This window comes from Cydia pomonella, chromosome 5 (genome assembly GCF_033807575.1).
Source record: "Cydia pomonella isolate Wapato2018A chromosome 5, ilCydPomo1, whole genome shotgun sequence".
NCBI classification, from domain to species: Eukaryota; Metazoa; Arthropoda; class Insecta; order Lepidoptera; family Tortricidae; genus Cydia; species Cydia pomonella.
Window position 1 is genome coordinate 9,641,321 of NC_084707.1, and position 13,490 is coordinate 9,654,810.

The 13,490-nt window shown below is 38.5% G+C and overlaps 1 protein-coding gene across 2 annotated transcripts in view; it reads left to right on the top strand.

Moving 5' to 3' along the window:
• Window positions 1–13,490, top strand: part of LOC133517670 (inactive dipeptidyl peptidase 10) — a 145,195-nt gene that overhangs the window by 126,003 nt on the left and 5,702 nt on the right. For both annotated transcript variants that reach the window (XM_061851029.1, XM_061851028.1), the window contains exons 9-14: window positions 3–223; window positions 740–843; window positions 1,082–1,211; window positions 1,950–2,190; window positions 2,863–3,178; window positions 3,441–3,590. In XM_061851029.1, the coding sequence (XP_061707013.1) occupies window positions 3–223; window positions 740–843; window positions 1,082–1,211; window positions 1,950–2,190; window positions 2,863–3,178; window positions 3,441–3,590 (1,162 nt within the window). The remainder of the gene's footprint in view (window positions 1–2; window positions 224–739; window positions 844–1,081; window positions 1,212–1,949; window positions 2,191–2,862; window positions 3,179–3,440; window positions 3,591–13,490) is intronic.

The following is a 13,490-nucleotide window of genomic DNA, read 5'->3' on the forward strand; positions in this document are numbered from 1 at the left end:
AGAGGAGGTGACGAAAGCCCCCTCCGCGTCGTGGGGCTCGGCGGACGGGTCGCTGGTGCTGTACGTGCAGTACGACGACAGCGCGGTGTCGGAGCTGCGCTTCCCGCGCATCTCGCAGGGCATAGGCGGCGTCGGCGCCGCGCGCTCCGGCTTCCTGCTGCCCGCCTTCAACAACTCTGTGCCTACCGTCTTCCCGGACCACGATACTATCCGATATCCTACGGTAAGATATTACACAATTTTTTTAATAAAATGCGTCTTTTTTCTCCTATTAGAATTTATAAAGCTTTTGATTCTCTGTAGAAATAACATAACCAAATATAAAAGTGGTTTGTACAACTTTAAATGAAATTGCCCACTTACTTAGGAGGTAACGTTATGACTATATTGGACGTGTAAAATTAGACTAATGAGCAATTTAGATTCAGGTAGCTTTTTAAAAATTCAAACTTTGAAACATATCACGAATCTCATTCAAATGGCACTGGCTCGTAAGAAATAGTTAAATATAACGAAATTGTAGCGTACCGCGTCAAACAATCCTACGAGCATTTCTAATGAAGCTTGAGCTTTATCTTTTGCATACACAGAATAACTGCATCTTCAAATCTTAAATAACTATTTTGCTTTTCCTTTTCGTGTACCTAACACATTGTCAAATTTAATTATAAGTGCGTTATTTTGGTGTGTTGGTATGGTTATTGGTGTGGCTGATAAGAATCTTTAATTATTTTTTCAGCCAGGAAGTTCAATTCCGAAAGTAAAGTTATGGATAGTAGCGGTTCAAAATTCAACGTCGCCGCAGAGATGGGAGATCAAACCGCCGAGCACGTTAGATGGAATGTATGTCTCTATTACTAGAGTTTCGTCATTGAATTTTTGGTTTATAATTATTTGTCATTTTATGTACAGCAAGTATTTCAATAAAGCTGAAAATTATTGCGGTTTAATAAGATTCTCATGAGAGGTTTTTAATACGTGGCTGCGCGCTGCATAAATGTAGAAATTGGTTAGAAATTATTTTTACCAAAGTAACCATTAACAATTATCGGTATATAATTGTCTCCTAATATGTTTACAGGGAATATTATCTCATATCAGCCCAGTGGGTGGGCAAAGACAACTCTCATGTGGGGGTGGTCTGGATAAATCGAGCACAAAACGTAACGGTTTATAGCAGCTGTTATGCACCCAACTGGACCTGTATGGAGGTAATTTAATTTCACAACTTCATCAATTTCACACAGGCCTTCTCGAAGTTTACTTACAACTCTGGACTTCGTAAATCTTACTTAAAGATCTTAGCTCTCTATACGTTTTCAAGTTAGTTATAGTTTGGTTTGCAACTGCATCTTAGAATGGAATTTGCGAAGCACAAACTTGTGCAGCCAGAGCGGCTTTCCGGACACTCCGGACAGTCGTGAATTCATTGAGTATCACTTTATCAACTTAGCAAAAAGCCTGTTGCTTCCTTTTAAAACTGGTTATAATTTAGAAGACTTCATGCAGAGTGAATACCGTTCTTATATTCGACTGTATTGTGAATTCTAGCGATTGTGTGCAAGCAACAGATAATTTACGGAATCCTGGAGAATCGAAATTAGCGAAATAACGGTACTTTTTTCTATGAAATTCAAATTTTCGGGAGAAAGCGTTTTTCACAAATTAAATCCTAACAAATCACTTTGATTTTGATGTCGATCGCTTCAGCTCGCTTAATATATTCTAGGTTTATAGGTTTCGCTATTAAAAATATTCAAAAAAATAGCTTTGCAAATTAAAAAAAAATACCTATAAACCTAGTTTTTCATTGTGTCAATAACATACTAAAAATCATGGAGAATGGAAAATATTTAGAAGTGGAAAAACGTTTTCTGCTTTTGTATCGATCACGTGGTTTGTATTAGCACATACACAAAGATTTTTCATAAGTCTGATTACTATTTCAGACCCATTCCGAGAAGGCAACCGACGAGCCGTGGCTGGAAGTGCACCAGCAGCCCGTGTACTCCGAGGACGGCAGCGCGTTCCTGCTGCTGGCCGCCGTGCAGGAGGGCGGTGGGCAGTACTACACGCACATCAAGCACGTAGACGTGGTGCGCCAGCGCCTCGCCGTGCTCAGCCACGGCCGCGTCGAGGTCGCCGAGATACTCGCCTGGGACGAGATCAACCATTTAGTCTATTATTTAGGTAATATCACTAATAATTTGTCACTGTATTTTTTTAATTACCTACTTAATTACCTGCTTGAATATTGTTTAATAATAATATTGGTAAATCTAGCTAGGTCTTATCTCTAGAAAGACGCACATTTTTGCCCTATTATAAAAATGAAAATACAATACACTTGGCGTGGCCGGACTCTAGTCAACAATACCTACATCAACATACAAATAATAAGATTGCTATGTATATATTAGCTGTAAAAACGTATTAAATTCTCTAATAATTTAACTAATATAATACTTTCTGTCAGGTTCAGAAAAAGTACAGTCTTACATACCTAAACTGCAACCTGAAATGCTGATGGAAGCAAATCAAATTAAGTATTTGGAGTGCATTGTGTGTGGTTAACTTAAAATGATCCTAATATCACTAACCCTCCCAATAAATTCGTACTAAAAAGCTTTGCCCCTTCCAATAGTTTTTTTGGTAGAATCTGCGCATGTCCCACGAATAAGATACCTATACCTCCACCTCCAGCTAGGTGGTTTTATTTAGCCTAAGTATTAAGTCAGGAATACAATATAGCGATTTTTGAGTGTGCATTTTTATCCCTAGTTTTACTGCTAGCCCTACCCGATTGTTTTAAAACACAACAATCCAAGATATGCGATTTTATTAATTAGTTTTAATAAATAGGTAGCGCAGAGAGACCCGGTCAGAGACACGTGTACGTGGTCCAAGACCCGAGCTACGGCGGGGGCAGCAACTCCGTCCGCGCCCGCGCCGAGCGCGAGGAGCCCCGGTGCCTGACCTGCGAGCTGGCGGTGTGGCCGGTGCGGCTGCACTACGCCAACTGCTCGTACTGGTCGGCCGCCTTCGCGCCGCCGAAGCCGAGCGTCGGGATCACGCACTACGTGCTCGAGTGCGGGGGCCCCGGACCTCCTTTGGCTGGGCTTCATGATGCGCAAACGCATAAGCTAGAGAGAATATTATATGACACGAGGCCTTATAAGTGAGTACTAGAGTACCATTTATCTCTGGACTTCTTTAAAAGTTTATATTATCCTATAGATACCTGCGCACCCTTGGCACCACATAGGACTATTCATATTTCTGACTTCTGCATATCCACAGATACTTTAATTCTATCCTAAATGTTTCTCCAATCGTGAACTAAAAACTTCTGGGCAAGGCACACGGTGGTCTGGCTTGGCATGGTCCTGGCCATAGCGCATCTTTAACTTAAATGCCAATGTATAAAACGTCCGCTCCAGATCAGTACGGTTACGCGAGTTGGCGCTGCCGACGCGGCGCTCGTTCGACGTGCAGCTCGGCAGCGGCTCCAAGGCGCGCGTGCAGCTGCTGCTGCCGCCGTCGTGGCGCGAGGAACTGCGCGACGCTGCCTTCCCGGTGCTTGTGCAAGTGTGAGTTCAACAATTGATGATCAAACGAACTTCTTGAAGTGAAGTTCGATCGATAATATATGAGTCACTTCATTTGAAGATATAATTTTATATTAACCATGTAGTTTCCCTATTGTACAGATAGCATCGCACACATTTAAGAGTAACTATTTTGATTAAAACTGTGAAAACCAACATCCGCCCACTTCCGCTTACTGGTTACCTGCGTGCGGCGACCGCTGCGCTCTTCATTATTTTTAGAGAAGGCAAGAACCAAAACTTATATCAGGGTTCTAGGGTGGGTGGGACCTTATATTATATCTTCAAATGAAGTGACTCATATAATATCGATCGAACTTCACTTCAAGAAGTTCGTTTGATCATCAATTATATTTCGTCACTTCATTTTTCAGATATAATTTTATATTAACCATGTAGATGTTTAGAGATATAAGTTTTGGTTGAAATAAGACAAAAGCTTTGGCTGTCTGAGTGCCTAGTTTAAGTTAAGACGTTCCTCCTAACTCCACACACCACATAGAAAAAAAAAAACTTCTCAATGTATATGCCATGCCAATGACCGCAGGATTTTTATTTTAATTACTGTACGTTACGTATACACCGTACTAACATTAGAAATATATTATTAAAAATCATCATAGTGAGACACTAAAAACATATATTTATCTTAATCCGAAGTAAAATAAGTCATTCGGGTGAAATTTATTTGTTAATGTTAACCATGGTGATAACCCAAAATGTTTTGTATTTCTTTTTTTCTTTTTTTTTTAATATCTGACCTACTGTATTTGCAGTTAGTATCCTTGGTATGACATATTTATAATATAGTTCACGTTTCAAAATCAAGGTGATATTTAAACAGTTATTATAATAAACACAAATGGGTGGAAAAACAATTAAAAACTTATAAATAATTATTATAGTTTAATATTTCAAATTATTAGATTATATAAGTTAATAGCAAGAATTTATTTATTATCAGGTGCTAGGGATTTATTTTGATCTGAATTTATTTATTTTCAACTTCTAGGGATTTATTTTGATAAGTTGTATTAATTTAGTGTCCCAAATGTACCATATTTTGATGTTTTGAGTTATATGATTTAAAACCGTATTTCAGCAGTCGTTTAACTTTAACCAATTCTGTAATAAAAGAAAACAATCTGATGATCCTTTTTCATGAAAACACATGATACTATTTTAATTGACTGCTAAAGAAATCCAGAAGTATGGTAAATTAAACAGAACCAAAATTAAATCAATGCTTTAGCGAACAACTGTCTAACGGGTTGTGTTTTAAGCTATCAAGTAATTGAAGTTATTATCGCTGTATCCCACCTGCGCAGAGTAGCCCACCTGCGTAGACTGCAGACCAAGTTCAGGACATAACATGTGTACTATACACAAGTATACTGAGTTATAAAGCCTTGTTTAAAAGCATAAAGAAAGTTTAGGTATGTAGGTTCAAAATAAAAAGTACATATTAGGTATGTACACATGATATATATATTGTAACACGCCTATTAGGATATCAAAACAAAGCCTAATAATCACGTTTCAATTTGTTGTTCACACTGAAACATAATTCACTAAGATTATATACACTTTGTGGCCTACTTTACATTCACCGGTGTGAAGTTAGCGGCCAAAAGTTGGCGGCCAAATGTTGGCGCCAGTCGGCCGCCAACATTTAGCGGCCAAATGTTGACGCCAATCGGCCGCCAACATTTGGCCGCCAACTTCACACTAAAATTAACCTACCAAATTAAGAAGTCCGTATGAAATCTCACCATACATAACACAATTGGTGGAACGTTAGGGCAGTGTCTCGTTATATAAGGGCATTTTGTCCAAACTGCCCTGCAGAATTGCAGCCGATTATTACAGATTTCATTTTTTCTACAAAACGTAAAACCTTTTAGAAATATTTCGGTTAGTGCTATATAGTCCACACTAAAAGAGTACAACTCTACTAAAACCTGTTTTGGATAGTCTATTAGATGCTTAATGAAACGTATATAGTGCAACCCCAATCATCGATCCAGAAGTTAGGTGATAAAAAATAAAATATTTAATTATTCTCCACAAATCTTTTAGAAATAATTCGGCTGCTAAATACCCTATAAGATGCTTTATGACTCGTATATAGTATGACTCTACGGCATATGAATGATGCAAGGGCTATAAATTTGAAACTTAGGCTTTCTATGAACATTTGCATTCATTGAAGAATTTTTGCACCTTAGACGCCAGGCGAGTAAACCACACCCACTGTATCGTACAGAACATAATACTATCTATTAAATAACACTATCTCTAGAGTGATACTCGGCGACATAATAATGGTGCACGGGCATCAAATAAGAATCTGATACTTTCTATGAACATTTGCATTCATTGAAGAATTTTTGCATCTTAGACGGCAGGCGAGTGAACTACGCCCACTGAATCTTACAGAGCATTATATTTTCTATCAAATAACTATATTTCTAGAGTGATACTCGGCGGCATATTCATGGTGCACGGGCATCAAAAGAGACTTTGGGTTTCTATGAACATTTGCATTCATTGAAGAAAATTTGCATCTTAGACGGCAGGCGAGTAAACCGCACCCACTGCATCGTACAGAGCATTAAATTATCGATCAAAAAATTTTATTTCTAGAGTGATACTCGGCGGCATATTCATGATGCACGGGCATCAGAGAGACTTTGGCTTTCTATGAACATTTGCATTCATTGAAGAATTTTTGCATCTTAGACGGCAGGCGAGTAAACTACACCCACTCTATCGTACAGAACATTATACTATGTATCAAATAACACTATATCTAGAGTGATACTCGGCGGCATATTAATGGTGCAAGTGCACAAATAAGAAACTTAGGCTTTCTATGGACATTTACATTCATTGAAGTTTTTCGGCATCTTAGACGGCAGGCGAGTAAACTACACCCACTCTATCGTACAGAACATTATACTATGTATCAAATAACACTATATCTGGAGTGATACTCGGGGGCATATTAATGGTGCAAGTGCACAAATAAGAAACTTAGGCTTTCTATGAACATTTGCAATCATTGAAGTTTTTAGGCATCTTAGACGGCAGGCGAGTAAACTACACCCACTGCATCGTACAGAGCGTTATATCATCAATCAAATAACAGTACCTCTAGAGTGATACTCGGCGGCATATTAATGGTGCACGGGCATAAAAAAGAAACTTAGGCTTTCTATGAACTTTTCCATTCATTGAAGTTTTTCGGCATCCTAAGATACGGCAGGCGAGTAAACTACACCCACTGAATCCTACAGAGCATTATATTTTCTATCAAATAACTATATTTCTAGAGTGATACTCGGCGGCATATTAATGCTGCATGGACATCAAAAGAGACTTTGGCTTTCTATGGACATTTGCATTCATTGAATAATTTTTGCATCTTAGACGGCAGCCGAGTAAACTACACCCACTGAATCCTACAGAGCATTATATTTTCTATCAAATAAATATATTTCTAGAATGATACTCGGCGGCATATTAATGCTGCACGGACATCAAAGGAGACTGGCTTTCTATTAACATTTGCATTCATTGAAGAATTTTTGCATCTTAGACGGCAGGCGAGTAAACTACACCCACTCTATCGTACAGAACATTATACTATGTATCAAATAACACTATATCTAGAGTGATACTCGGCGGCATATTAATGGTGCAAGTGCACAAATAAGAAACTTAGGCTTTCTATGAACATTTGCATTCATTGAAGTTTTTTCGGCATCTTAGACGGCAGGCGAGTAAACTACACCCACTGCATCGTACAGAGCGTTATATCATCAATCAAATAACAGTACCTCTAGAGTGATACTCGGCGGCATATTAATGGTGCACGGGCATCAAAAGAGACTTTGGCTTTCTATGAACATTTGCATTCATTGAAGTTTTTCGGCATCTTAGACGGCAGGCGAGTAAACCGCACGCACTGTATCGTACAGAGCATTATATTTTCTATTAAATAACTTTATCTCTAGAGTGATACTCTGCGGCATATTAATGGTGCACGGGCATAAAAAAGAAACAGATAAATAAGATACGGGCATAAATAAGATGCCGAAAAACTTCAATGAATGCAAATGTTCATAGAAAGCCAAAGTCTCTTTTGATGCCCGTGCACCATTAATATGCCGCCGAGTATCACTCTAGAGGTACTGTTATTTGATTGATGATATAATGCTCTGTACGATGCAGTAGGTGTAGTTTACTCGCCTGCCGTCTAAGATGCAAAAATTGTTCAATGAATGCAAATATTCATAGAAAGCCAAAGTCTATTTGATGCTCGTGCATCATGAATATGCCGCCGAGTATCACTCTAGAAATAAAATTATTTGATCAATAATTGAATGCTCTGTACGATGCAGTGGGTGCGGTTTACTCGTCTGCCGTCTAAGATGCAAATTTTCTTCAATGAATGGAAATATTCATAGAAAGCCAAAGTCTCTTTTGATGCCCGTGCACCATTAATATGCTGCCGAGTATCACTCTAGAAATATAGTTATTTGATAGAAAATATAATGCTCTGTACGATTCAGTGGGCGTAGTTTACTCGCCTGCCGTTTAAGATGCCGAAAAACTTCAATGAATGCAAATGTTCGTAGAAAGCCAAAGTCTCTTTTGATGCCCGTGCACCATTAATATGCCGCCGAGTATCACTCTAGAGGTACTGTTATTTGATTGATGATAAAACGCTCTGTACGAGGCAGTGGGTGTAGTTTACTCGCCTGCCGTCTAAGATGCCGAAAAACTTCAATGAATGCAAATTTTCATAGAAAGCCTAAGTTTCTTATTTGTGCACTTGCACCATTAATATGCCGCCGAATATCACTCTAGATATAGTGCTATTTGATACATAGTATAATGTTCTGTACGATAGAGTGGGTGTAGTTTACTCGCCTGCCGTCTAAGATGCAAAAATTCTTCAATGAATGCAAATGTTCAAAGAAAGCCAAAGTCTCTTTTGATGCCCATGCAGCATTAATATGCCGCCGAGTATCACTCTAGAAATATAGTTATTTGATAGAAAATATAATGCTCTGTAGGATTCAGTGGGTGTAGTTTACTCGCCTGCCGTCTAAGATGCAAAAATTCTTCAATGAATGCAAATGTTCATAGAAAGCCAGTCTCTTTTAATGCCCATGCAGCATTAATATGCCGCCGAGTATCACTCTAGAGATAAAGTTATTTGATAGAAAATATACTGCTCTGTACGATGCAGTAGGTGCGGTTTACTCGCTTGCCGTCTAAGATGCCGAAAAACTTCAATGAATGCAAATGTTCATAGAACGCCAAAGTCTCTTTTGATGCCCGTGCACCATTAATATGCCGCCGAGTATCACTCTAGAGGTACTGTTATTTGATTGATGATATAACGCTCTGTACGATGCAGTGGGTGTAGTTTACTCGCCTGCCGTCTAAGATGCCGAAAAACTTCAATGAATGCAAATGTTCATAGAAAGCCTAAGTTTCTTATTTGTGCACTTGCACCATTAATATGCCGCCGAGTATCACTCTAAATATAGTGCTATTTGATACATAGTATAATGTTCTGTACGATAGAGTGGGTGTAGTTTACTCGCCTGCCGTCTAAGATGCAAAAATTCTTCAATGAATGCAAATGTTCATAGAAAGCCAAAGTCTCTCTGATGCCCGTGCATCATGAATATGCCGCCGAGTATCACTCTAGAAATAAAATTATTTGATCGATAATTTAATGCTCTGTACGATGCAGTGGGTGTAGTTTACTCGCCTGCCGTCTAAGATGCCGAAAAACTTCAATGAATGTAAATGTTCATAGAAAGCCTAAGTTTCTTATTTGTGCACTTGCACCATTAATATGCCGCCGAGTATCACTCTAGATATAGTGTTATTTGATACATAGTATAATGTTCTGTACGATAGAGTGGGTGTTGTTTACTCGCCTGCCGTCTAAGATGCAAAAATTCTTTAATGAATGCAAATGTTCATAGAAAGCCTAAGTCTCTTTTGATGCCCATGCAGCATTAATATGCCGCCGAGTATCACTCCAGAAATATAGTTATTTGATAGAAAATATAATGCTCTGTAGGATTCAGTGGGTGTAGTTTACTCGCCTGCCGTCTAAGATGCAAAAATTCTTCAATGAATGCAAATGTTCATAGAAAGCCAAAGTCTCTTTTGATGTCCATGCAGCATTAATATGCCGCCGAGTATCACTCTAGAGATAAAGTTATTTGATAGAAAATATAATGCTCTGTACGATGCAGTAGGTGCGGTTTACTCGCCTGCCGTCTAAGATGCCGAAAAACTACAATGAATGCAAATGTTCATAGAACGCCAAAGTCTCTTTTGATGCCCGTGCACCATTAATATGCCGCCGAGTATCACTCTAGAGGTACTGTTATTTGATTGATGATATAACGCTCTGTACGATGCAGTGGATGTAGTTTACTCGCCTGCCGTCTAAGATGCCGAAAAACTTCAATGAATGCAAATGTTCATAGAAAGCCTAAGTTTCTTATTTGTGCACTTGCACCATTAATATGCCGCCGAGTATCACTCTAGATATAGTGTTATTTGATACATAGTATAATGTTCTGTACGATAGAGTGGGTGTAGTTTACTCGCCTGCCGTCTAAGATGCAAAAATTCTTCAATGAATGCAAATGTTCATAGAAAGCCAAAGTCTCTTTTGATGCCCATGCAGCATTAATATGCCGCCGAGTATCACTCTAGAAATATAGTTATTTGATAGAAAATATAATGCTCTGTAGGATTCAGTGGGTGTAGTTTACTCGCCTGCCGTCTAAGATGCAAAAATTCTTCAATGAATGCAAATGTTCATAGAAAGCCAAAGTCTCTTTTGATGCCCATGCAGCATTAATATGCCGCCGAGTATCACTCTAGAGATAAAGTTATTTGATAGAAAATATAATGCTCTGTACGATGCAGTAGGTGCGGTTTACTCGCCTGCCGTCTAAGATGCAAAAATTCTTCAATGAATGCAAATGTTCATAGAACGCCAAAGTCTCTTTTGATGCCCGTGCACCATTAATATGCCGCCGAGTATCACTCTAGAGGTACTGTTATTTGATTGATGATATAACGCTCTGTACGATGCAGTGGGTGTAGTTTACTCGCCTGCCGTCTAAGATGCCGAAAAACTTCAATGAATGTAAATGTTCATAGAAAGCCTAAGTTTCTTATTTGTGCACTTGCACCATTAATATGCCGCCGAGTATCACTCTAGATATAGTGTTATTTGATACATAGTATAATGTTCTGTACGATAGAGTGGGTGTAGTTTACGCGCCTGCCGTCTAAGATGCAAAAATTCTTCAATGAATGCAAATGTTCATAGAAAGCCAAAGTCTCTTTTGATGCCCGTGCACCATTAATATGCCGCCGAGTATCACTCTAGAGGTACTGTAATTTGATTGATGATATATTGCTCTGTATGATGCAGTCGGTGTAGTTTACTCGCCTGCCGTCTAAGATGCAAAAATTCTTCAATGAATGCAAATGTTCATAGAAAGCCAAAGTCTCTTTTGATGCCCATGCAGCATTAATATGCCGCCGAGTATCACTCTAGAGATAAAGTTATTTGATAGAAAATATAATGCTCTGTACGATGCAGTAGGTGCGGTTTACTCGCCTGCCGTCTAAGATGCCAAAAAACTTCAATGAATGCAAATGTTCATAGAAAGCCAAAGTCTTACCAATAACAATTCTTACCAATAACGGCGATATGATCCCGAAACCTCATATCAGATTTGAATTTTACTTAATCTTTAACTTCTGTCACTCTTTTTAATTTTTGTGTCGTTGATTACGTAGTCATAGAGGATGGGGGAGTGACTTCTGGGGGAGTGAGATAATGTTATTTGATAGATAATATAATGCTCTGTACGATTCAGTGAGTGTAGTTTACTCGCCTGCCGTCTAAGATGCCGAAAAACTTCAATGAATGCAGAAGTTCATAGAAAGCCTAAGTTTCTTTTTTATGCCCGTGCACCATTAATATGCCGCCGAGTATCACACTAGAGATAAAGTTATTTGATAGAAAATATAATGCTCTGTACGATGCAGTGGGTGTCGTTTACTCGCCTGCCGTCTAAGATGCCGAAAAACTTCGATGATCGCAAATGTTCATAGAAAGCCTGTTTCTTATTTCATGCCCGTGCACCATTAATAAGCCGCCGAGTAATGTTATTTGATTGATGATATAATGCTCTGTACGATGCAGTGGGTGTAGTTTACTCGCCTGCCGTCGAAGATGCCGAAAAACTTCAACAATTGCTAATGTTCATAGAAAGTATCAGATTCTTATTTGATGCCCGTGCACCATTATTATGTCGCCCAGTTTCACTCTAGAGATAGTGTTATTTAATTATAGATAGTATTATGTTCTGTACGATACAGTGGGTGTGGTTTACTCGCCTGCCGTCTAAGGTGCAAAAATACTTCAATGAATGCAAATGTTCATAGAAAGCCTAAGTTTCAAATTTATTGCCCTTGCATCATTCATATGCCGTAGAGTCATACTATATACGAGTCATAGAGCATCTTATAGGGTATTTAAAGCAGCTTTTAGTAGAGCTGTACCCTGGACGTTATAGCAGCAGCCGAATTATTTCTAAAAGGTTTGTGGAGAATAATCAAATATTTTATTTTTTATCACCTAACTTCTGGATCGATGATTGGGGTTGCACTATATACGTTTCATTAAGCATCTAATACACTATCCAAAACAGGTTTTAGTACATAGAGTTGTATCTCTTTTAGTGTGGACTATATAGCACTAACCGAAATATTTCTAAAAGGTTTTACGTTTTGTAGAAAAAATGAAATCTGTAATAATCGGCTGCAATTCTGCAGGGCAGTTTGGACAAAATGCCCTTATATAACGAGACACTGCCCTAACGTTCCACCAATATGGTTGTTTCCAATTTTTTGAAACGCTTGTATTACGTTCTATATTAACTAAAAGTTGCCCTAAAATTCAACTTTTATACTAAAAACGGGTTTAAATATGTTAAATTAACAAAATATATTTTGACAGATGCTTTCGCGCCCAAAACGCTCTTTGTAAATTGTGTGACGTCACAGTTTACGGTTTGACACATAACTTCATACACACGTAGAAGATACAAACTGTCAACTGACATTTGTCATTTGTTGTTTATCACCTAACTGTCAACAGTGTCAATCCGAGAGTTGTGACGTCATCAGAATCTTCAAAGACGTTTCGAGTTTGGTCACGTGACGTGTGCCAAAAGATATTTTAAATTCAATATTTACAAAAATATGGTCATTACAGGTAAAAGTAGTTTAACATGTTCTTATAATCCAAAAGAATTTATTGGGATACAATTCTGCCCTAAGATTTGTAGATGGAAACAACCCTATTGTGTTATGTATGGTGAGATTTCATACGGACTTCTTAATTTGGTAGGTTAATCTTAGTGTGAAGTTGGCGGCCAAATGTTGGCGGCCGATTGGCGCCAACATTTGGCCGCTAAACGTTGGCGGCCGACTGGCGCCAACATTTGGCCGCCAACTTTTGGCCGCTAAATGTTAGAGGCCGAGTGTGACGCCAATATTTGGCCGCCAACTTTTGGCCGCTAACTTCACACCGGTTTTACATTCAGTTTAATTCGATTACAAAAAGTAGAATTAATTCATAAAACGTCCTTTTATGAATGTGTGAAAGTTCACTAGCGGTCCTTGTCCGCGATACGGAATTAAAGAAGACAGGCGGTACTACTATTGATATCAACTTTAGACTCGTCTAAGAGTAATAACTAAAATAAGACCTAAGTTATGTTAACGATACAACCCAGCATTACCTCCAGACAGGGT